At 33.7% G+C, this 19,886-nt stretch overlaps 9 protein-coding genes and 5 non-coding genes across 15 annotated transcripts; 6 read left to right on the forward strand and 8 right to left on the reverse strand.

The window, feature by feature from the left end:
- Window positions 1-333: 333 nt before the first annotated feature.
- Window positions 334-718, reverse strand: spp-3 (Saposin B-type domain-containing protein). Its single transcript, NM_076834.8, has 2 exons — window positions 568-718; window positions 334-525 (listed from the first exon to the last, which is right to left on the reverse strand). The coding sequence occupies exons 1-2, from the start codon at window positions 712-714 to the stop codon at window positions 370-372; spliced, it is 303 nt and encodes a 100-aa protein (NP_509235.2). The 5' UTR covers window positions 715-718; the 3' UTR covers window positions 334-369.
- A 641-nt stretch (window positions 719-1,359) lies between these two features.
- spp-2 (Saposin B-type domain-containing protein) lies at window positions 1,360-2,183 on the reverse strand. Its single transcript, NM_171721.6, has 2 exons — window positions 1,857-2,183; window positions 1,360-1,524 (listed from the first exon to the last, which is right to left on the reverse strand). The coding sequence occupies exons 1-2, from the start codon at window positions 2,106-2,108 to the stop codon at window positions 1,462-1,464; spliced, it is 315 nt and encodes a 104-aa protein (NP_741832.1). The 5' UTR covers window positions 2,109-2,183; the 3' UTR covers window positions 1,360-1,461.
- A 522-nt stretch (window positions 2,184-2,705) lies between these two features.
- spp-6 (Saposin B-type domain-containing protein) lies at window positions 2,706-3,077 on the forward strand (the record flags this gene model as incomplete). The annotated part of the gene is made up of 2 exons (NM_076835.5): window positions 2,706-2,918; window positions 2,968-3,077. The coding sequence occupies 2 exons, from the start codon at window positions 2,706-2,708 to the stop codon at window positions 3,025-3,027; spliced, it is 273 nt and encodes a 90-aa protein (NP_509236.2). The 3' UTR covers window positions 3,028-3,077.
- A 526-nt stretch (window positions 3,078-3,603) lies between these two features.
- On the reverse strand, window positions 3,604-4,121 carry spp-4 (Saposin B-type domain-containing protein). Its single transcript, NM_076836.6, has 2 exons — window positions 3,968-4,121; window positions 3,604-3,867 (listed from the first exon to the last, which is right to left on the reverse strand). The coding sequence occupies exons 1-2, from the start codon at window positions 4,118-4,120 to the stop codon at window positions 3,709-3,711; spliced, it is 312 nt and encodes a 103-aa protein (NP_509237.1). The 5' UTR covers window position 4,121; the 3' UTR covers window positions 3,604-3,708.
- Window positions 4,122-5,301: 1,180 nt separating this feature from the next.
- spp-5 (Saposin B-type domain-containing protein) lies at window positions 5,302-5,719 on the reverse strand. The gene is made up of 2 exons (NM_076837.8): window positions 5,566-5,719; window positions 5,302-5,517 (listed from the first exon to the last, which is right to left on the reverse strand). Exons 1-2 carry the CDS (start codon window positions 5,716-5,718, stop codon window positions 5,359-5,361), a joined length of 312 nt encoding a protein of 103 aa, NP_509238.2. The 5' UTR covers window position 5,719; the 3' UTR covers window positions 5,302-5,358.
- Window positions 5,720-6,347: 628 nt separating this feature from the next.
- On the forward strand, window positions 6,348-6,368 carry 21ur-10121. The gene has a single exon (NR_071472.1).
- An 899-nt stretch (window positions 6,369-7,267) lies between these two features.
- T08A9.13 (uncharacterized protein) lies at window positions 7,268-7,788 on the reverse strand. Its single transcript, NM_001038470.3, has 2 exons — window positions 7,666-7,788; window positions 7,268-7,618 (listed from the first exon to the last, which is right to left on the reverse strand). Exons 1-2 carry the CDS (start codon window positions 7,771-7,773, stop codon window positions 7,364-7,366), a joined length of 363 nt encoding a protein of 120 aa, NP_001033559.1. The 5' UTR covers window positions 7,774-7,788; the 3' UTR covers window positions 7,268-7,363.
- Window positions 7,789-9,116: 1,328 nt separating this feature from the next.
- Window positions 9,117-9,199, reverse strand: T08A9.15. Its single transcript, NR_071473.1, has one exon. It is a non-coding gene; the product is annotated as an Unclassified non-coding RNA T08A9.15 (non-coding RNA).
- T08A9.t1 lies at window positions 9,118-9,189 on the forward strand. The gene has a single exon. It is a non-coding gene; the product is annotated as a tRNA-Ala (tRNA).
- A 3,180-nt stretch (window positions 9,200-12,379) lies between the features above and the next one.
- Window positions 12,380-12,536, reverse strand: T08A9.16. Its single transcript, NR_071474.1, has one exon. It is a non-coding gene; the product is annotated as an Unclassified non-coding RNA T08A9.16 (non-coding RNA).
- Window positions 12,537-12,599: 63 nt separating this feature from the next.
- On the reverse strand, window positions 12,600-12,806 carry T08A9.17. Its single transcript, NR_071475.1, has one exon. It is a non-coding gene; the product is annotated as an Unclassified non-coding RNA T08A9.17 (non-coding RNA).
- Window positions 12,807-12,965: 159 nt separating this feature from the next.
- On the forward strand, window positions 12,966-15,070 carry sng-1 (Synaptogyrin homolog 1). The gene is made up of 6 exons (NM_076838.6): window positions 12,966-13,074; window positions 13,193-13,264; window positions 13,323-13,488; window positions 13,534-13,682; window positions 13,947-14,082; window positions 14,677-15,070. Exons 1-6 carry the CDS (start codon window positions 12,973-12,975, stop codon window positions 14,793-14,795), a joined length of 744 nt encoding a protein of 247 aa, NP_509239.1. The 5' UTR covers window positions 12,966-12,972; the 3' UTR covers window positions 14,796-15,070.
- Window positions 15,071-15,182: 112 nt separating this feature from the next.
- On the forward strand, window positions 15,183-16,034 carry ttr-59 (Transthyretin-like family protein). Of its 2 annotated transcripts, NM_001129708.3 has the most exons (4): window positions 15,183-15,433; window positions 15,477-15,558; window positions 15,604-15,731; window positions 15,795-16,034. In NM_001129708.3, exons 1-4 carry the CDS (start codon window positions 15,347-15,349, stop codon window positions 15,930-15,932), a joined length of 435 nt encoding a protein of 144 aa, NP_001123180.1. In that variant the 5' UTR covers window positions 15,183-15,346; the 3' UTR covers window positions 15,933-16,034. The 2 variants fall into 2 exon arrangements, with proteins under 2 accessions (NP_001123180.1, NP_741833.1); NM_171722.4 differs by lacking the exon at window positions 15,477-15,558 and having other exon boundaries at window positions 15,186-15,433; window positions 15,604-15,989.
- A 279-nt stretch (window positions 16,035-16,313) lies between these two features.
- Window positions 16,314-17,204, forward strand: ttr-30 (TransThyretin-Related family domain). Its single transcript, NM_076839.8, has 4 exons — window positions 16,314-16,372; window positions 16,556-16,721; window positions 16,781-16,908; window positions 16,957-17,204. Exons 2-4 carry the CDS (start codon window positions 16,556-16,558, stop codon window positions 17,092-17,094), a joined length of 432 nt encoding a protein of 143 aa, NP_509240.2. The 5' UTR covers window positions 16,314-16,372; the 3' UTR covers window positions 17,095-17,204.
- Window positions 17,205-19,886: the final 2,682 nt, after the last annotated feature.

Raw genomic sequence — 19,886 nt, forward strand, 5'->3', positions numbered from 1 at the left:
CCTGCCTTACGTGTGCTTCATTAAAATGGCATGAATTACTCGTGACACAATTATGGACATGAATCTCACACGGAATCTCACTCGGCTCACGCTTATGTTTACCAAACTAAACGCTCTGGACGTGAACATGTTAATCAAACACTGGGCGTACGGAAACTGGAATGACTTGCAAATCATGGAGGTTTGTGCCAATCAAAGAGATAGTTTCGATACAAGACTGATAAAGACGTCGTGCTAATAGTGAGCATAGGGTCATACATAATATGTAGCAAATTCATGTTATAAAATTTTCTATGAAACTAAACATTGTTGGGAATTAATTGCCATTACTTTAGTAGAATGAATTTATTAAAATCATCTGATTTTTATTTAACACATTCCAAGCTTGGTGCAGACGTCAGATGGAGCAGTTCCGTTCTCGAGTTCGTGAATGATTGGGTCGAGCTTGGTGTCAATGAACTTTTTGCACTCTTGAGTTCCGAATGGAATGCTGTGGAATTCCTTCTTGCATTCAGCGTCGACGGCCTATATTTGATATTTTACAAAAAATATTAAAGAAAAAACTACCTTCTTAATTGATTCAGTGTCTTCTCCAAGCATTGGAACAACAATCTTGACAGACATCTTGCACATCTCACATTCAATTCCATTAGCCTCTGTCGATGAGAAAAAAACGGCAAGAGTAACGGCGGCAAGAAGGATATAAGTTTTCATAGTTCTGAAAAATTATAAATAGTTAAATTGGATATTACATGAAAAATATTGAAAAGAAATTAAAAATGATGATAATTTGTAATGATGATTTAATTTTATAACACATGAAGACTACTGAAAACCACTTATCATTATGACCAAACCCTCGTGGAAAAAATGAGCTCACTCGGCAATTGTTTGATAAGAAACGTTTTGCTATTCCATTTGATCACGGATGTGTTTTACGACAGTCTTGATATTGAAAGAGCAAACCAATAAGAAAATAGGTCAGAGTACAAACATACAGTAAAACTGTTGTGGATAGTATCAATTAATAGTATTTATATATATAGGAGATCAAAATTTTGGTATTTGTGGTTACGTAAAAGACAACACTTAAAAAGGTACTCAAAATATTGCTGAAAAGTTTTAACTTAACTAATCAAACTCGTACTACTTTTTCCTAATTTACCTTTTGTAACGTTTTTTGCCGATATAATTTTTTTCATGCATATAGATCAAGTCTAACTAAATCTAACTAACTAATTAAGCAAGATGCGAACCTAAAACTATTACTTTTATTATTTATGTGTATGTTTTGTTGTCAACTTATGTTTCAAATCCGCGATTGAAAATAATTACTTCGGAAATTAGGAAAATTAGAAATAATACTGAAAATATTTATTGCCAATTGAAAAAATTTCATTTATTATAAAAATTATATTTATTACATAATCGTACATCAATCAAAACATAATTGTATATCCATTACTTTGGACATTCTCCAAGTTTCTTGCACACATCCTTTGGTGCAGTTCCGCTTTCAAGCTCCTGAAACATATTTTTTAATTGGGAGGTAATTTAAATGTAAAAGTATCGTTAGTGAGGATTTGGTCTGATTATACTTTAAAAATCTGACATAACGTAAGTATGTAATAAAACACATTTTAGAAATAATTCTCGGTTCTTTAAAATTTTGGTTAAAATGTCAAGCTTGTTCCACCGCAAATAGCTGTACTCCAAATTGTTCAAATTTAGGAAAAGTGAAAGTATGCTGTTTATTTATATCATAATACTAAAGATAAATCTTAAAGGTTGTTAATATAGACTAGTCGGATGAACTGAAATCTACTCAGACTTGTTACAAATATTTGAATAATTACCTTGATGATAGGGTCCAGCTTCTCGTTCACATAATGTTCACACTCCTGTGGAGCAAATGGAATCGCGTGGAAAAGTTTCTTGCACTCGGTGTCGAAATCTTTCTTGATACTTGTCACGTCCTTATCCGCAGATCCATCATAAGTCTTCACAGCAAGTTCACACATTTGGCATCCCAACGAGCTTCTTTCTTTTGGAAGAACAACGCAGAGAGCAACGGCTGCAACAGCAGCAAGCACAAGTACAGTCTTCATACTATACACACTGTTTGAACAGAGAAGTTCAAATTGATGCAACGACAACTTAACTTTTATACTGTTGAGCGAATCACGTGAATAGCGGATTTAAATTCCTGATTGTTTATGATTGGTTAGTTTTCAAGATAATACGGCATTATGATTACAAAATCAAAATGTAGCTTAAACAATATTTAGTGATCACGAGGTCTTGTGTTTCGGAGAATCATAACTGAAACACCAAGTTTACATTCACTTTGATGCTGAATTTCGGTCCCTCACTATCATTTAATAAGTTCTATTCAAATGTTCATGATTTGTGGCTACTGATAAATTGTTCCGTGTATCAAAAATGCGTGACTTCGTTAACTATTATATTGTCCTGTTTGAAAGTGTGCGATAAAATATTATGATGAAAGTTTCTGCGAAATTTTGAAGGGTTGAAACACATCAGATATATAGATAATCTATGTGTAACACATTTTCCTATTTGGTTTTGAATTGAAAATGAGATATTTCAATAAACAATAATAAATATATCACTTTTCAATATTCTTATCTGACTGCAAAAAAGCATGATTTTCCGTAAAAAACCGTGACTTCCGTGATCTTTGTATGACTTGTATGACTGGGTTGAGACAACGCAATGCCTTAGACTGCGAGATGTGCAAACTTGCGGTGAAAAGTGCCGATGGAGATGCTGACAAAGACACCAACGACATCAAAAAGGATTTCGATGCAAAATGTAAAAAGGCATTCCACTCGATTCAGTTTGCGCCACGAGAGTGTGAGCATTACGTCGATAAAAAGCTGGATCCAATCATTAAAGTAAGTAGAACATATTTTAATGATGAAATATGAAGAACTATTATTTCAGGAGCTCGAAAGTGGAACATCTCCAAAAGATGTTTGCACAAAACTTGGCGAGTGTTCATAAACTTTTATGCCATTTCAAAACTGAAAATTGGTACTGAATAAAGCATGCAAAATTTCAATCAATCTGAAGTTATTTATTGATTTTAAGCTTCACTCAATGTAGAGATAACAAGGTTTTTATCAAAATTTTTTTTTAATCGCAAGTATTTAATTACCGTATTTCTTCTATTAATATGGCTGCAATACTATTTTTCGAATGATCTTCCCGGTTTGCAATAATAATAGGGAGTGCAAGACTGATAGGGAGTGCAATACTAAATAAATTTTTTTTTCACGAATTGTTGCAAAAAAAAGCAAAAAATGATGTTAAAAACCTAAAATTATTTAGGCGGGTTTGTACCAAAAAAAAATCAAAAATTTATTAACTTTTGTTCATAGGTAAAGCTCCTCGCGTTTTCATTTTCATTGTCCAATAAATTTCATGTTAGAATAAGTGTCAATCAGGCGTGTGCGGCTGACTGATTTTTCGGGTGTCGACTAGTACAGCCAGCCAATAAAGTTAGGCAAATCTAGCAAATTTCTTCAAAATTTGTTAGTTTGTTAAAAATGTTCACGAGCCGAAAAGCAACGAACATTTGTCAGTCGGCTGTTGGCTGGCGCTATCAGCCAAAAACCTCTCTAAAACTGATTTATTAAATTGTTTAAAAATAAGTTCTCCGGTTCAATTATAACACGTCAATGTTTATGGGCATTCGTGGAGCTTTGTGCACACATCCTTTGGAGCAGTTCCGCTTTCGAGCTCCTTGATAATGGGGTCAAGCTTGGTGTTTACATAGTGTTCACATTCTTGTGGGGCAAATGGAATAGAGTGGAACAGTTTCTTGCACTCGGTGTCAAAGTCCTGGAAAAAACTTCCTATTCTATATAGTTGCTAATTTATCTGAGAAACACTACATGATGATGTCATTCTAGTAGCAAAAAGTATATAATAAAATCCTGACCTTCTTGATACCATTTACATCCTTGTCAACGGAGCCGTCGTACTTCTTGACGGCAAGCTCGCACATTTGACATCCCAGGGAATTTCTTTGGTGTGGAAGCACGACGGCGGTGGCTACGAAAACCAAAACGGCTAGCACAAGAAGAGTCTTCATACTGCAAAATGAAACTGCTTGAATGAAATTAGGAATTGAAAATAATCTAAATTATCTATCTGGCACGTGTGACGCAGGTTATTTTATATCGGCACTCAAGCCTGATTATCTCGTTTTCTGATAAGCAGCGTATTCAAATGGGAATTATGTTTTTGATCGTTGTCGATTTTAGTTTGATTGCCGGAACAATTGCCGGTACAACCGGAGGAAAACAGTTTATAGAACGGAGTACGTCAGAAGCAATGCGGGTACATTTTTAGTTCCCATTTACATTTACTGCAAGTACGTATACCGTTTTCCTATTTCTCCTTTCATCCCGCTTTTCAGAAAAATATTTTAAATTTAATTTCGGAGTTTTCAACTTTGTAACAAATCACATAATTTGCTATAAAACAAAAATTAAAAATTCACGTTAGTGTAAACCCGTGTGATTTGTGACTAGTTTTGAATTACGGAAAAAAACATAAATTATTTTCTGCTCAATTACGTGAACAAATGTATTATGCATACGACTTCCTACATTAAACAAATTTTTTTCAGACTCCCTCTGTCTTTTTGAAGGAATTCGATGACTTTTTGATCTATTGAACTTAATTTTCTGTTGTATCCGTAGATAAACGGAATATTATGTGATTTCACGTGATCACAGTTTCGATAATTGTGAAAAAGTTACAGGTATTATATATTGCAAATCATCAAGACGCGGCACTTCCCTGAAATTGTATGTTGTTATCTGTAAAAATTAGGTGTCCAGGGCAGGACAATTTCACAAAGAAAACTTATCAAACCAAACTCCTAATGTGTCAAAAAAGTATCAAAGGTTTTGAAAAAAGTGTACTCATTTTTCGCTGTTCAATCAATAATTGTGCGCGAAAAGCTTTCAAGCTTCAAGATAATTCTAGAAACTCAAGAAAAGCTTGCAACGAGCTTTCAGCGTTTCAAGCAATAACAGTCACGTGTACATGGTGTGCAGACCGGGCAAGTTCCAAACTCTAAAATCATAATGATACACATTTTTTCAATTGTTCCCCACTCTCCTGGATTGAAGCTTTTTGGATTACAGTCCTTATCAGTACTATTATGATTCGTTATTAGACTTGAGGCCCTTTCTAAAAAATAAGGTCCAATACATTTCTGGTCACAATTATTCTATATTTATCAAAATTCTGGTTGAAACTTTTAAAAATCGAAAATTTATTGGTAAAAGTTTCAAACAAGTAAAAATTTCAATGATCCGTTTATGGGCATTCGTTAAGCTTGGTGCACACATCCTTTGGAGCGGTTCCTCCTTCCAGCTCGTGAATGATTGGGTCTACCTTGCTGTTGACGTAATGATCGCATTCTCTGGTTCCGAATGGGATGGTGTGGAAAAGCTTCTTGCATTCAGCATCGAAATCCTAGAATATTCAAGAGTTGTTGGTTTTTTTCTAGCACGGATTTATTACCTTCTTGATGACATTGGCATCCTTATCGGCGGATCCTTCGTATTTCTTGACAACCAACTCACACATTTGACAGCTCAATGCGCTTCTATTTTCTGGGATGGCAAGTCCTGAGGCAACGGCGACCAAAACGGCTAGTACAAGAAGAGTCTTCATTCTGTAATAAAATAAATTGAAATGAAACACTGAAGCATCAAAACGCAAGGAAGAATTGAAAGAGCACGCGGTGATAGGGGCGCATTTATAGCAAAAACTTCCCAATTTTGATTACTTGACCATTTGATAAGAAGCAGCGTCGAAAGCGGAGAGCATAATGTATGGAATAGAAAAAAGGTTACAGATCGACAACATATGCATTAAACTCGTGATAAATAGGAAAATTGTCCGGCTTGCAGGAATGTACTAAACATTTATACTATGTTGCAATGCATGATAACTGTTTTTTAACGATCCAGATGTATGACATTTAGAATAACGTCAACTTACGTTGTTATTTGTAAATATATTTAAACTTTCTTTGGATAGAACGAGTAGGTAATGTACAAATATAAACTCGTTTATGATCAATTTTTTGCGAACTTTCAAGTTAATATAAACATTTAGTATTATTGCCACGCCACGACATAAACATGAATTTAAAAAATTAATGAAACTATATTTTGAATATATAACTGTTTTCGAGTAAAAATACCACAAAGTAAGAGAAGTAGGTGTTTATTTTTTTCCAGAAATATATTACTGTTTCGGCGGTAGTATTTAGTTTCCACAACGTTTCAGTGTTTTATTCCGCTCTGATGTTCATCTGGAAAAATAATGTTGTTCAACTTATTCAATTTTGTAAGACTGCAAAAATAGTCATCAAATAAGTTTAGATTCATAGTAAGTAAAAGTTGTTTAACAAAATAGTGTCCACTAGATTTACCGAGAGGTTCGAGGCAATGGATTAGTTTTAGATAAAACTTTATTGTTTCTGAAAATTATGAAAGGACTTGTGGCATTTGTATTCGGAGCGGTTTGAAACAACATTTAATATTTTTTTGCAACTATATCTTTGAACGTGAGGTTATTCATTCCGTTTCAGATTTTCCCGCATAGACTGTTTCTATTAACTTCCCTAGAAACCTAAGATCCTTTGTATGATATTATAACCGATTTATGACTCAATATCGCATAACTCTAACAAAAAACTTATCATGTGGTAACATTCAAAATATTCGCACATTGTCTAGCTTTAAGAGTCAAAATTAATTCACTCCCTATGGGAAAAGTGTTGATATAATTTTTCATTTCCTTGTCTTTGCTTCTGATCTCCCATTGTGAATAGGGAATTCAAAATTTTCAATCGAAGTTTTGGTAACTGGCCTTTTTTAAGTAAATTTTTTGAAAAAAAAATGGAAGCGATGCAGCAGGTTTAAAATTTCTATATTGGTCAATGACAACTATTTAAAACATGGTTAAAAATTGGCGAAAATTCAAAAAAACATGTTTTGGCCGACTTACAAAAGTATAGTCATATTTAACTGAGTTTTCAACCAATATCATCGAACTAACTGCTCATAGATAATTTTTTTCTAACGTTTTGCGTTTTGATATTGGGTCATTTTAACAACATATAAATGCTTTTAAAGATTTTCCCAAATAATGATATTTTGCTTTGAAATGTTGGACAGACAATGTACCAAGACCATGTCAGAATTAAGACAATGCAACAATGTTCATATGGAAAGACTGCATCAGATTGAGACCTATTAATTATAAAATTTCAATAATTTAGAAATTTTAACAGACAAATCAATTATTTTCACTTTGTCAGTTCCTCGCCTTTGGCTCCCATAATTACACGTGCATCCATCACAGCTTGAGAAGCTTTTTGTGCAGCAATAATGGCTTTAGCTATTTTCTTTTTGGTGAGCGTCTCGTTTTCTTTCCGTTCTTGTTCCGTCAATGTTGGGATTTTTTTCAGTACATCGTATTGGTCAAGAGCCTGTTGACATTCAACCCTAGTTCGTTGCTCGAGCTCCTTCGCTTTTTGAAGCTTTTCCAGTTCTGCGTTTCTCTGAAAAACTGTTTTTAAAGTTCAAATAATTCTGATTCGAAAATTACGAGTTCTGCTGTTCGTCTGGCATGTGGGTCGGTAATATTGTCTACTGGAATTGGTGCAGTGCTGACGCTTGGCCGTGAGGATTCAAGAAACCGAAGTGGCATTGGCATTTTGACTGAAATTTGAGATGGTAAAAAGAGAACTTACTTTTTTGCATTGCACAGATCAAAAATTAAAAAAAAAACAACAAAAAAGGCACAGAGCAGAAGTTTACATATAAATGAAACCATGGAGATCTTTGCCAAAGTCGCGTTTTATAAAAGTGACTTTTATGCATCATAAAGTCGGAACGAAAATTGATGAATGGGGTTTGATTTTCACACACACTGAGCGACTAATAAACTAATAGTTCAAGAGAGCAATATCGCTGGGGCAGTTTAAGAAGCGTTTTTTATGTTTCTAATCCGGATCTGCATCTCTGAAAATCACGTGCTGGAACGAAACTGCAATTGGAGCTGATGTTAGATGTGAATACATTGACATTAAAAAAAAAATACTAGATAGAACAAAATTCAGACTTTTTAAAGTTCATGTTAATGACTGATGTGAAGAATGAGCAAAGATGAATGAGTTTTGCATGAAAAGGGATTAGTACTTGTGAATGAGAGTTATCGCATTGGTTTTTGAACGTTTTTAATTAATTCTTAAGCATTGAATATCAACAAGACGAGTAAGGTTTTTGTTCTGAAACTTCACAGTGCTTGTTTTTTTTAAATTTAGAAGAATTAAGTTAGGATAGTGAAAACTAAAAAGTAAGTAAAGTTGTTCTAACCCTAAAGAATTTTTAAACCAAGCAGGTGGAAAAATTACAATATAAAACATTACAGCATGATACTTACATATAATTTTAATGACCTTGTTTTGAAATATTAATGTTTCGACCCTTAGTAGTCAAAATTAAAATGAGCAAAACGCTGAAAAAAACATCCTGAATAACTCTGCGTCATTATTAATTCTGCCACTTCACTCATTTTGTATCTGATGTTTGTTCACGCTTCGTGGATTGACTGATCATTCGGAAAGATATGCTAAACATGATTCATGAAGATAAAGTGGGTCCTGAGGATAGAAGTGAAATTTTATTTCGAATTTAAAATTGAATTTTTTATTAATGTAATGCTGCTTTCAAAAATTTCAAAAGAATCGTTCAAAAGCTAATGAAGTATTACGAAATGCTCAAAATCGTTTCCAACGTGATTGCAGACTAACGTATATGAACTTCAAATTAAAAAAAAAATCGGAAACGTGATTCGAGTAGGTGAATGAAACACCATTTCCTTTTCCAGACATAGTTTTGTTATTATTATAATTACTATGAGTGGCTGGGCAAATGAAAAGGTTTGATTTCTAGTCAACCAATGATCACCTTTCGTGAATGGACACAATCGTTATCAGTGGGAAAATATAAATTAGCGGCCGTGACATGAGTGCTAATCAAATGCCAACGTTTGTCAGGGGGTATAGCTCAGTGGTAGAGCGCTCCCTTAGCATGGGAGAGGGCTGGGGTTCAATTCCCCATACCTCCAAAACATTTTTCCTCAAAATAGTATCGAATGTTCAAGTTTTGATTTTGGTACAAGGAAAACATAAACGTTTCTCAAAAGCAAACTGGAGAGCAATATATTAGTGTCAAATTTCGATGAATTGACTAATGCTATGTAGATTCAACCGAGCATTCACAAAAATTTGGTGTGTTTTCTCCCGCGTAGCATCATTAGAAATAGACAATAAATGAGGACAGTAGAGGCCAGACAAACTAATGTGAGAGAAGGGGACACGAGTGTCAGAACGAGGGGATGCTGAGAATAGACGAGAACAGATGGGAAACAGTTGATAAACCGATGATTCGATCCTCATACACACTTTTTCTTTTCACAAACAGAGGGAATATTTTGAACAAAAAATATTTACTCGTTGTTTTGGAGTGTCAAGTTCATAATGCAACAAAGCGTTTGGTGAAATGATATAAACCAACATCACTCACTCTCTCGTGATTTGAAAAGTTATTATTTCTCTGGGAAAAAATAACTCGTGTGTCTTACGTAAGCTGGGAAGCTGTGCGGAGTTTCTATGGGAATAATTACACAAGGAAACCAAATTGTGCTGACCAGTAACTCAGATCAAGTAAAAATTACGTCGCAAAGATAAATACCGTATTTTCCCTATTAGTATTGCAGGAAAAACTATTTTCAATTGGTTATTTTGATTACAATACTAATGGGGACGCAATTTATTTAGGGATGAAAAGCCTATTAGGGAAGCCATTCTAAAAATGAACGTTAATTTTTGAACTATGCTTTTCATTTACAAAAACCAAAAATTATCAAGAACTTTAAATAAATTTACGTGTGCCGCAAATTTTACCTGAGTATAAAAACGAATTCACTAACTAGGGAATGGTCAGCTTAGGGGTGAGGTACCTAGAGACGCCACATATGCCAAACGGAAGCTGAGATCATTGGCTACAAGAATATGCTTTCAAATTCTGCAACGGACCTCTGGGAGTCTGGAAATTCTTGTCTGAAATTATGCTTTTGAATGCTCGAAAGTGGTAAGAATTTAGAATTTATTACAGAAAAACGTGAAGTTGAATACCTAGAAAAGATGAAAATGTGTTTTGATACAGTGCATACAGTACTTGTTTCAAGTATAAAACTAATTTTATTAATTAAACGTTTTCTGTAATAAATTCTAAATTCTTACCACTTTCGAGCATTCAAAAGCATAATTTCAGACAAGAATTTCCAGACTCCCAGAGGTCCGTTGCAGAATTTGAAAGCATATTCTTGTAGCCAATGATCTCAGCTTCCGTTTGGCATATGTGGCGTCTCTAGGTACCTCACCCCTAAGCTGACCATTCCCTAGTAAATAAAACCATTTTTCAGAATGTGCAAACACTTGGTGTTTTGAACTTCAATTTTGTTTCTTAGCACTTTGATCAAAAGTTTTATAGTTATCATTATAATAGTGTTGAAAGCTTAATGTTTTAATTGGCTTTAAACAAAAAAACTACACAAAAAACAAGAATTATTGAAGCTTAGAAATTTCTTAAAATCAAGGTTGTTTACTGAAATTCCAAATTTTATGAGCTGCAGACTACAATATCATTTGCGATGCATATGGAAATTGCTTAAAACGTTAACAAATATTAAAACAAATATCAAATACAACATTATATTTTACACAAATAGCCCAAAATAATTTATTAAATAATTCATATTTGAAGTTACCCCATCAGTTTTCCCAATATTCTCCATTCCATCAAAATTCTCCATTAAATTTTTTTGAATATGAAATAGTAATTGAACATTAATTGTTAATTATCTAAGCTTGTTCAAAGTATTGAGCAGCGACTAACAAAAAAGAAGCAACTCAAATTATTCTTGATGATTGATAAACACTGTAAAGTTAAAAAAAAAACTTTTGAACAAAATTTTCATTCACTTCTATATAAATTGATAATGTAATCAACATATTGAGTTGTATTGCATTCCAGATCTAGAAAAAACCTAAGCATGGAAATTAAAGAAAATCATGTTTCAAAATTGTTCCAAACTTAGCGGTACGGCTAAAACTTTTAATTATTTTTTTGTTTAAATTTCCAACGACGTTTTCGATTCATTGGAATTTTTAAAGTTTTGTTTCCGTAAGTAGTGAATGTCGAAAATTTAAAATCCTAAGGTACCAGAGCGTGTTCCTGTTTAGGGAAATGCATGCCCTGTACATCATCTTCCGTTGAATTTTAATTACTTCTACTAAACATTTTTTTGCTTGACTTTTTTTGCAAAGACTAATATTTTTTCTGAATAAATAAGTCTGTTGTTTCCTGCACTATTCTGGCATATTTCCTTCCTTTTAATTAGTGAAGTTGTTCCTTTTTTCATCTGATGCTTGTTTTTTCAAGATACGTCATGTTCTAACTGAAAACAAACATTTTCTTTAGATTCAATTTTTCTTTAAACTCAATTTTAGGTTAACGTTTAGGTTTTAAAAAAATTTCATTCAGGTTTGTTTCAAATGTTTAAAAACTTTTATTTTCCACTGAATGAAAACTATTAATATTAAGCAGTACACAAAATGAAAGGTGGATTAGTGAAGTTTTTTTTTCTTTTTTGAAGAAAAGGCTTCATATATGTTTAAATTGTCAAAAAGTAATATCGAAAACTGAAAGGGTTTGGATCGTTTTGAGTTGTTTGCAGCAGTACAATTTTTTACAATTACACATTTAATGCAGGCACCATAATGTTTTCAAATTGCTTAGCAGGTCAGTATTCTATGCAATTGTTTATAAAAAGTTATATTTTTCATGATTGATTCTCTGTTTCCAGCTCAGTTACTGATCAATTCAATAGACGTAATTTAATAACAAATATGCCGCGTTTTTCAATTTTTCACATAAGCGTTCTTGTTCTTGACCAAATCATTTCTCTCCGAAACCGCAAAATTTCCCATATCTACGCCGGTTATTGAATATTCATTGGTTTGAGCTCACTTTTCATCGTTCCATAGTCGGTTTCCTCATTCAATTTTCATTAATAATTCAGTATGCATTCACTAAATTTGTCTCCACGGTGATTTAATGAACAAGTCTTTAATGAATTTAATGCTGCCTGCGGACAAGCTAGATTTAGATGTTCTAATGAATCATCTTTTTAGAATTCATATGTTATTAATGAAACTTCCTTTTATCCCTCTCTTTTCATTGCACCAGAGACTTTCAACTTCCGGAAGAAAGAATTCGTTGAAAAGTGCTTCCAAATCGACTGGCTTCTTTTACTACAGGAGGACCCTTTGCTCTGCTTTTCGCCGTCTGTCGTTTTTTTTTACGCTTTCCCTTCATGGTCGCACTGGGAGGGGAGCCTTCTGCGCAAAGTTGTGGGCATGAAGAGTGGCTCCGTCCTTCGTCTTCTTTTTCCCCGCTACTTCTTCATCTTCGCTTTCGGCGTCGTCTTCTCCTTCTCGGCGAGCAGAGAGTGCCTCTATCTTTCTTTTCTTCACTGGATGTGTATATGGCGTTTAGAAGTAGAAGCATTCGTGGGACGCACTGAATGTCTTGGAAGAAAGAAAGGAGAAAAGAAGCTCAAGATTACACGCTTTCGTTCTTTTCGTTCTTTTCATTTCATCTTTTCTTTTGGTCCTTCCGTTTCAATATTTTGTATTTACAATGTTCTTCATTTCATTCCAGCTCATTCCATTTAATACTTAGTATGTCTAACAGAATCTGAACACCTCTGACCCCAGTTATCCTAATCTCTATTGTGTGCAAATCTGCATATATTTTTAATCCTCTATATTTCTTTTATTTTAGCATGGAGAACGTGCGTGCTTATGGTGCCGGACTAGCTGGCGCCAATTTCGACAAGAACACATTTTTCAAAAAACCAACGGTTTTGTTCAGGTGTGCTGCATTGGTGAGTTATTTTTTCTGTCTTTGTGGCAAATAATAGATGTAAAAAGTATTTCTAAAAAACAACGAAAAACAAAATTGTTCTGCCTATACTTTTTGAATTTGAAATAAATATTTTTCAGCTCTTCGGGCTCATACTTTGGTACTCGGTGTCAAAAGGTGGTTGGCACAAACCAAGCGACGCCATTCATCCGGTATCAAATTACCCACCCAGAGACGAATTTGGGGAAGAAAAATTATTATTTTTGACAGGTGTGCCTTTATGGAAGGAGCTCGTCAACATGCTCGTTCGCCACCGCCGTTGGCTTTTTTGCCGTCTGTGGAGCCATTGTTCTAATTGTTCTTGACGCCAAGATGGACCAAATCAGTTCGGTGCCAACAAGAAGGAGAGCTGTCCTAGCAGATTTAGTTGTATCGGGTATTTAATTTGTGTGTGGAAAATTTGAAAGTAAGAGAATTTCAGCAATTTTCACTGCCATATTTTTGATCGGTTTTTTCACATTCTGGTCCAAATTATCCGCCTTCGAAGTCGACGAAGACGACGAAAATCCAATAAAGACTAACAACGCGAAATTCGGAATTCTCAGTGCTCTTCTCTCCTTTTTGGCTTGGGTGCGTCATGAAAAAAGTATAGAGGAATAGGGAAAACGGAGAGGCATCTGTTATCTTTTGACAGAATCTTGAGTTGAAAAGCAACCTTTTTGGCCACTGTTATCGAGTGTTACACATCGTCTTTTAAGTGTCAACGTGAAAGGTTGGAGAGAATTTAGTGAAATATGATATAATTTAGTCCATCAGAAAGAGATTTGATACTCAAGCGGTTTTCAGTAGAGCATCAAATAGAGAATACTTGCAAATCAATTTTATACATTTTAGGGAGGTGCCGCATTTTTCGCATGGCGTCGTTACGAAGAAGGAAATCAAGCAACTCATGAGCCCAATTACGATGAACATTTTGGACAAGTGTCGACAGACGTGCAAGATGGTTATGGATACGGAGGAGACTCAACCGGTTAGAATAATTTTAAACAAATAGAGAAAAAACTAGTTGAAAATTCTTATGAAAATCGGATCTCAAATTCAGTTTGAAATTTCAAAATTCTGTGCAGAACACAACTACTCAATTTTTTAGTTCACCACTTTTTCATTGTATTCTTATCACATTTTGTTCAACAAATCTTTAGAAAAACGTTTTACACGTATTATATAATTTTTAAGTTTATGACTCTTGAGATATTACATGTTAAAATTGAGCAAAATAGCGTAGTACTAGTAGAACAAAAAATTGATATATCAAATATACCGGTGAAACCACAAATACTTCAAACTTTGTTAGAAGAATACACAAAAATAATATTTACAATAAACTTATCTGAAACTTCCCAGGAAGTTTGTTCACTTTTTCAAAAAATTATATATAAGCTAGTTGAAACTTGTTTTACAATTTAAAAAAAAGCAATTTTTTTGAGTTTTCTCTGGAAGAAATATTTTTCATAAGTGAATATATGATTTTAGTGGTTTTGAGATTTTCTGCATTGAAAAAATTCATTTTTCTTAACATTTTTTAGCAAAAACTTTTAAAAAAATCACACGTTGTTTTTTTCAGGAATCGGACATGTTGGCGCACCTCCACCTCAATCCTCATACCAATCTGGTGCTGCACCACAAACCATGCAACAACCACCATCAAACCCATACACTCAGTCGGAAGGATATGGTTATTAGTTTTTTAGCCAAACAAAAAAAAACACATACAAATGGACCTGAGCACTTGTAGATCTCGTAGATCTTTTTAATTCCAATTTAATTTATTTCTAATTTAATTTTAATATATCTTTGAAACGTAGACAGGAAACTAATATGCAATAATATGAAAGATCTCAATCCATCAGTTTTTCTCGAAAAAATTCACGATTGTTTTGTTCGTTGATATAACTTAATAAATAGGAACTCTGAAATTTCATAATATCGGTTTTCTCGTGAATAAACTTATTCGTATTTCCGTCTTGTTGTGTTTGTCAAACAACAATCAATGAAAGTGATGACTCTATCACAATATCATCATGAGTTGATTCTGAATTGACACAAAAGACAGTGGAAGAAGGGAAAAGAGATACCGATTGACTGATTGTGTAACGCCCCGATGAAGAAGACGTTGATGTTTACGATGGCGATTTTGATTTAAAGTGGAAGAAAGTTCAAGACTGTATCAACCTTTCCTCTGGTCATTCCAATTTTTAAACATTTTTAAATCGTCTTCAAGTTTTATTTTCAACATGCTATCTTCAACCTCTATCGTATTGTTTTTTGCTACCATCTCTTGCTGTAGCGCTCTTCTTTTTGGCCTCATAGGGTCTGAACAGGTATGTTTTTGCAACTATACTCAAAGAAAGTAGTCTAGTACAGTCTGTTGCGGTCACCGGAAAATTAACATGCAATGGAGAGCCAGCAGCGCACGTCCGTGTGAAGTTGTACGAAAAGGAAACAAGTAGGCTTTAACAGGAAATTGATAACATGATTAGTTAATTTTCAGCTCTTGATGTGCTATTAGATGAAGGAACAACTGATGAAAATGGTGAATTCAAGCTGCAGGGACACAAGGTGGAAGTCAGTACCATTGATCCAAAGTTGAATATCTACCACAAGTGCAACTACAAAGGAGTAAGCTATTCCAATGTTTATTTGGATTATTATTTGATCTTGTTTTTACTGAGAAATATTCAGATTTGTTATCAAAAATCTTCTCTCACTATTCCGGACAATTTTGTTACTGAAGGAGAGGTTCCACAAAAAACATTCAATGTAGGAATCATCAATCTTGCCAACAAGTTTAGCGGTGACTCAACGGATTGTCTTAACTAATTTTCTATTTTGTTTTCTTTTCATGACATCACTTTTTCAAAGTTATACGTTTTAATAAATTGTTCCTAAAAGAAAATTTGATAAAACGAAGTCACATCATTGAAAAGTCTCAGTTGATCGAATAGTTTGCCAAATGAGATCAACTTTCGTCGGTCGACATTTTTCTTGAAACATTTGCTATAAAACTTCTCGTCCTCGATAGATTTTTCACATTGACCATAGTTGTTTATTTCAGTTAACCCACCCTGCATTCATTGATTTCAAAATTTAAAGTAGATTCAAGACAAGAGACTGTTAGTGAAAGAGGGTGAAGAAGGTGACGAGACCGAATAACTAAGATGCGCATTATTTTTTTTGTTTCTCTTTGTTCTCTTTTTCTGTTATCTATCTGACCACTAGATTTTGACGTCGTCGGTTGGTTTCATCACAGTTTTTCACAGGTATACTTTCCCTAGATCATGTTAGTGTCAATTCTTGATTACTGTTTGCCTTGACCTACACCTTGTTTTATTCTAGATTTGATTCACTCGATTTTCAACAAGACAGTGCAGAATACTTTTGATTGTTGTTTTTAAATTACCTTACTTTAGCAATTATGGTTGTTTGAAATTATTTTATTTCAGATGTCATCCGTATACTCATGCCTTATTCTTCTAACTTTCATTGTTGCTTCATTTTGTATTTCAATTGAAATAGGAAATCTTCAATCGGTTTCTGTGAACGGAACACTTTTGTGTAACGACAAACCAGCAAAAAACATAAAAGTGAAGCTGTACGAAGAGGAAGCTAGTGAGTTGAGCCACCCCCGACTAGACTACAAAAAGATTTATGAGTATTTGTATGTTCAGTTCTTGACGTCCTGCTCGACGAACGATTCACCAAAGACGATGGAACTTTTGAAATGGCGGGATCGAAGTCCGAAGTCACCACAATTGATCCAAAATTGAACATTTATCACAAGTGTAACTATGATGGAGTGAGAGTTTGTTATAGTTGCTAAGGTTTTCATTCATTTGGTTTTCAGATATGCGTTCGTAAAATTTCAATTCTTATTCCAACAGAGTATATCACCAATGGAGAAAAACCTGCTCGCACATTCAATGTTGGAGAGCTCAATCTGGCATCCAAATTCAGCGGACAATCAACTGATTGCTTCAATTGAAGACTGTTTCCCTTGGTACTCCTATCAAAAACCACGAGATCTTATCAAACGTCACTATCATTTCAGTATACGTTTTCAATTTTTTGTAAAATAAAGCCATAAATTTTGTAGTGTCTGACTCAACTTTGAAGATCTTTGAATCCTAAAAAAGTATATTGTTCTCGGGACTCGTGTTTCTTAGAATATGTACTTTTATTAACCATTACCATTGAAGCTGTAGACAGGAAGTGAGAGTGTTTATAACATCTTACAAGCGTGCCTGGAATATTAAATGCGTTCCTTTGTTCTCAGTGTGGATGTTTTTTTTGGAAAAGTAACTTTAATGCTTTCCGGTTGACATGATTGTAAATTTCAATAAAATGTAAAATTAATACTTAGGATAATCAATTTGAAAAATTTTATGTGTTTTATATAATTGTCAAAAAAGAATATCGAATGTTAAAAAATGAGGAAAATTGAAAATTGATTCTTATCATATTTCTAACAGGAATTGATATAAATTTGTTAGAAAATTATTTTTTAACGTTTTCAAACTTCGATAGCAATGTTATATTGTTTTAAAGTTCAGTTGATTCTCCCGTTAAACGTTTGTGGAATTATTTGTATTTTTTTTTATTCCTTTTTGTTTTAATATTATTGTGTTGAATGTGAAAATACACCAGTGTTGATTTTTCCAAAAAATATGCACAAATATCTAACACTGAAGTTCCCATCAAGCTTTCGAAAAAAACTTTTTGAAACGTTTAGAGCATTCTTCCATGTTCGAAGCTGTACAATTTAAATAAAAATATATTTATATTGAATTATCATACAATGTCCGGTGAAATTTGAAACGAATCTCAATGTTTTGATGAAAATTGAGTAAGTTACACTTTTTGACAGGAAATAAAACATTATTTTTAAAACTACTTTGAAATTTTATTACAATAATTGGTATTTTTTATAATGAAAAAAGTAATTTTAAACGTTCTACCCACTGACATCAATATGATTCAAGCGCCAAGTCTTATTTTTCGTTTTTTCCGAGACCATACAGTTTTCACTTTTAACTCTTAACTCCCATTCTCACCCGGAACTGAATATAATACAAAAATAATGATTATTGATAATCATATATATATCTCTCTTATCATTTTCCCAGTGATTTTTCTGTGTTCCCGAACGCAATTATTACCTGTATCTTTCTACCCATCTGAACAAAAGAGCAAACATTGAAAGACGAGAAAAAAAAACAAAAATATTTACTGGACCGTAAGACCGAGGTCAGATAAGATACTTGAAATGTTCTTCCCAGTGTTTTTCTAAGTATGTATGTATGTGTGTATGTGAGACGGTCGGCGCCTGTACTAGTTTGTTTCTGTTTTTGTCGCATACAGTTAGATGACTCTATTCTTAATTTTGACGTTTGCATTTCTGTGCTGAACCTGTGGTGAGCCTCCATCAATGTTTAATAACTCATCGTTTTTATTTCTCAACATCATAAGTTATTTAAAATGTATGTACATGTAAAACAGTTCAGTATGATCATTATTGTTTGCGAAGTCGGTGACAGAAATCATGTGGTTTTTAAGAAAAGTAAACTGTTTTCGCTTATGTACTTGAATAGTGTTTCACATTTTGTCAGTTGTATTTCAGTTATTGTTTTTCAAAGATAATAGCATACTGTAAAAATGTAACTTTTCAAAGCATTTTTTGTTTAAAAATTTCTATAAATCGGGCTGATTTCGTCTTAAGAGTGGAGTCGCGCCTGTGTTCATTCTTAGTGTAGAAACAAACTCTAGTTTTTAAAAATTGAAGGGCGAAACACGAATACGCAGCTCAAGCTTTCATGCATTCATATGGTGCTGAAAGGACCAAATATCGTAATAAACTGTTTCAAAAAAATTGGAAATGTTTTCGTTTCTAGTAAAAAACGGTGAAAACTCAGTTCTCAACAATTTTTTAGAAGTAGGTTTTCAAGAAAATAATGCTTTAATTATGTTGAAAATGTTTATATTCCAACATTGGTGGAGTTCAAACATACCACAGTTTTGGCGAAAAATGGCACGAACTAAGATTTTACAACTTTGACACAAACGTGAAAAATTCTAAAATGTTTTGAAACGTTTTATTTAATATTTAATATTTTCCTTTTCCAATAGGCAGGTTTTTAATCAGTTCTCCAGTGGCCATACTCCATATTCAAACCTAACACTATCCGGCCAGGTGGTCCCCGTTCTCCAATCGGCTCTCATCGTAAAAGATTAACTACTAATTCTTTTTGGCCATCTGCAGTGGTCAGACCCAATTTTTCTAAAGGAATACTTTTTTTTAGAGTTCTGCATTTGTTTCTCCAACTATGTTGTAGCATGTTGAAAAATGTCAGTTATTCAGTCATGAAACCTTGAAATCGATCTCAACAGTAGTTGAATTGATGAGATCAACCCACCTACAAATGTCAATGCACTAACTTTGTACTTCGCCATAAAATTCAAAATTTTACTTTCAGTCAGTTATGAAGTGTGGCGTCTCAAATTGTTCTACTGATAGCATTTTGAAATAAAAAAATCAAGATAATCAAAACACACCTGGTCACTCTAAATACCTTTTTACACTAACAAAATCATTCTCGTCTTGATTTCAACATCGATCTCTGCCCAACTCACGGGATGAATATGAGGGCCGTGGCTATGCCTGTGTCAGTGATGTGCGTGTGAGTGTGCAACAACGCTCACTGCCAACGCAAAAGTGCGTTGTGATGCAAGAGATTTAGAGAGAACGACAAAGAGGCAAAGGGAGCGTTTTCTGCCTCG

Source organism: Caenorhabditis elegans, chromosome X (genome assembly GCF_000002985.6).
Source record: "Caenorhabditis elegans chromosome X".
Taxonomy (NCBI): Eukaryota; Metazoa; Nematoda; class Chromadorea; order Rhabditida; family Rhabditidae; genus Caenorhabditis; species Caenorhabditis elegans.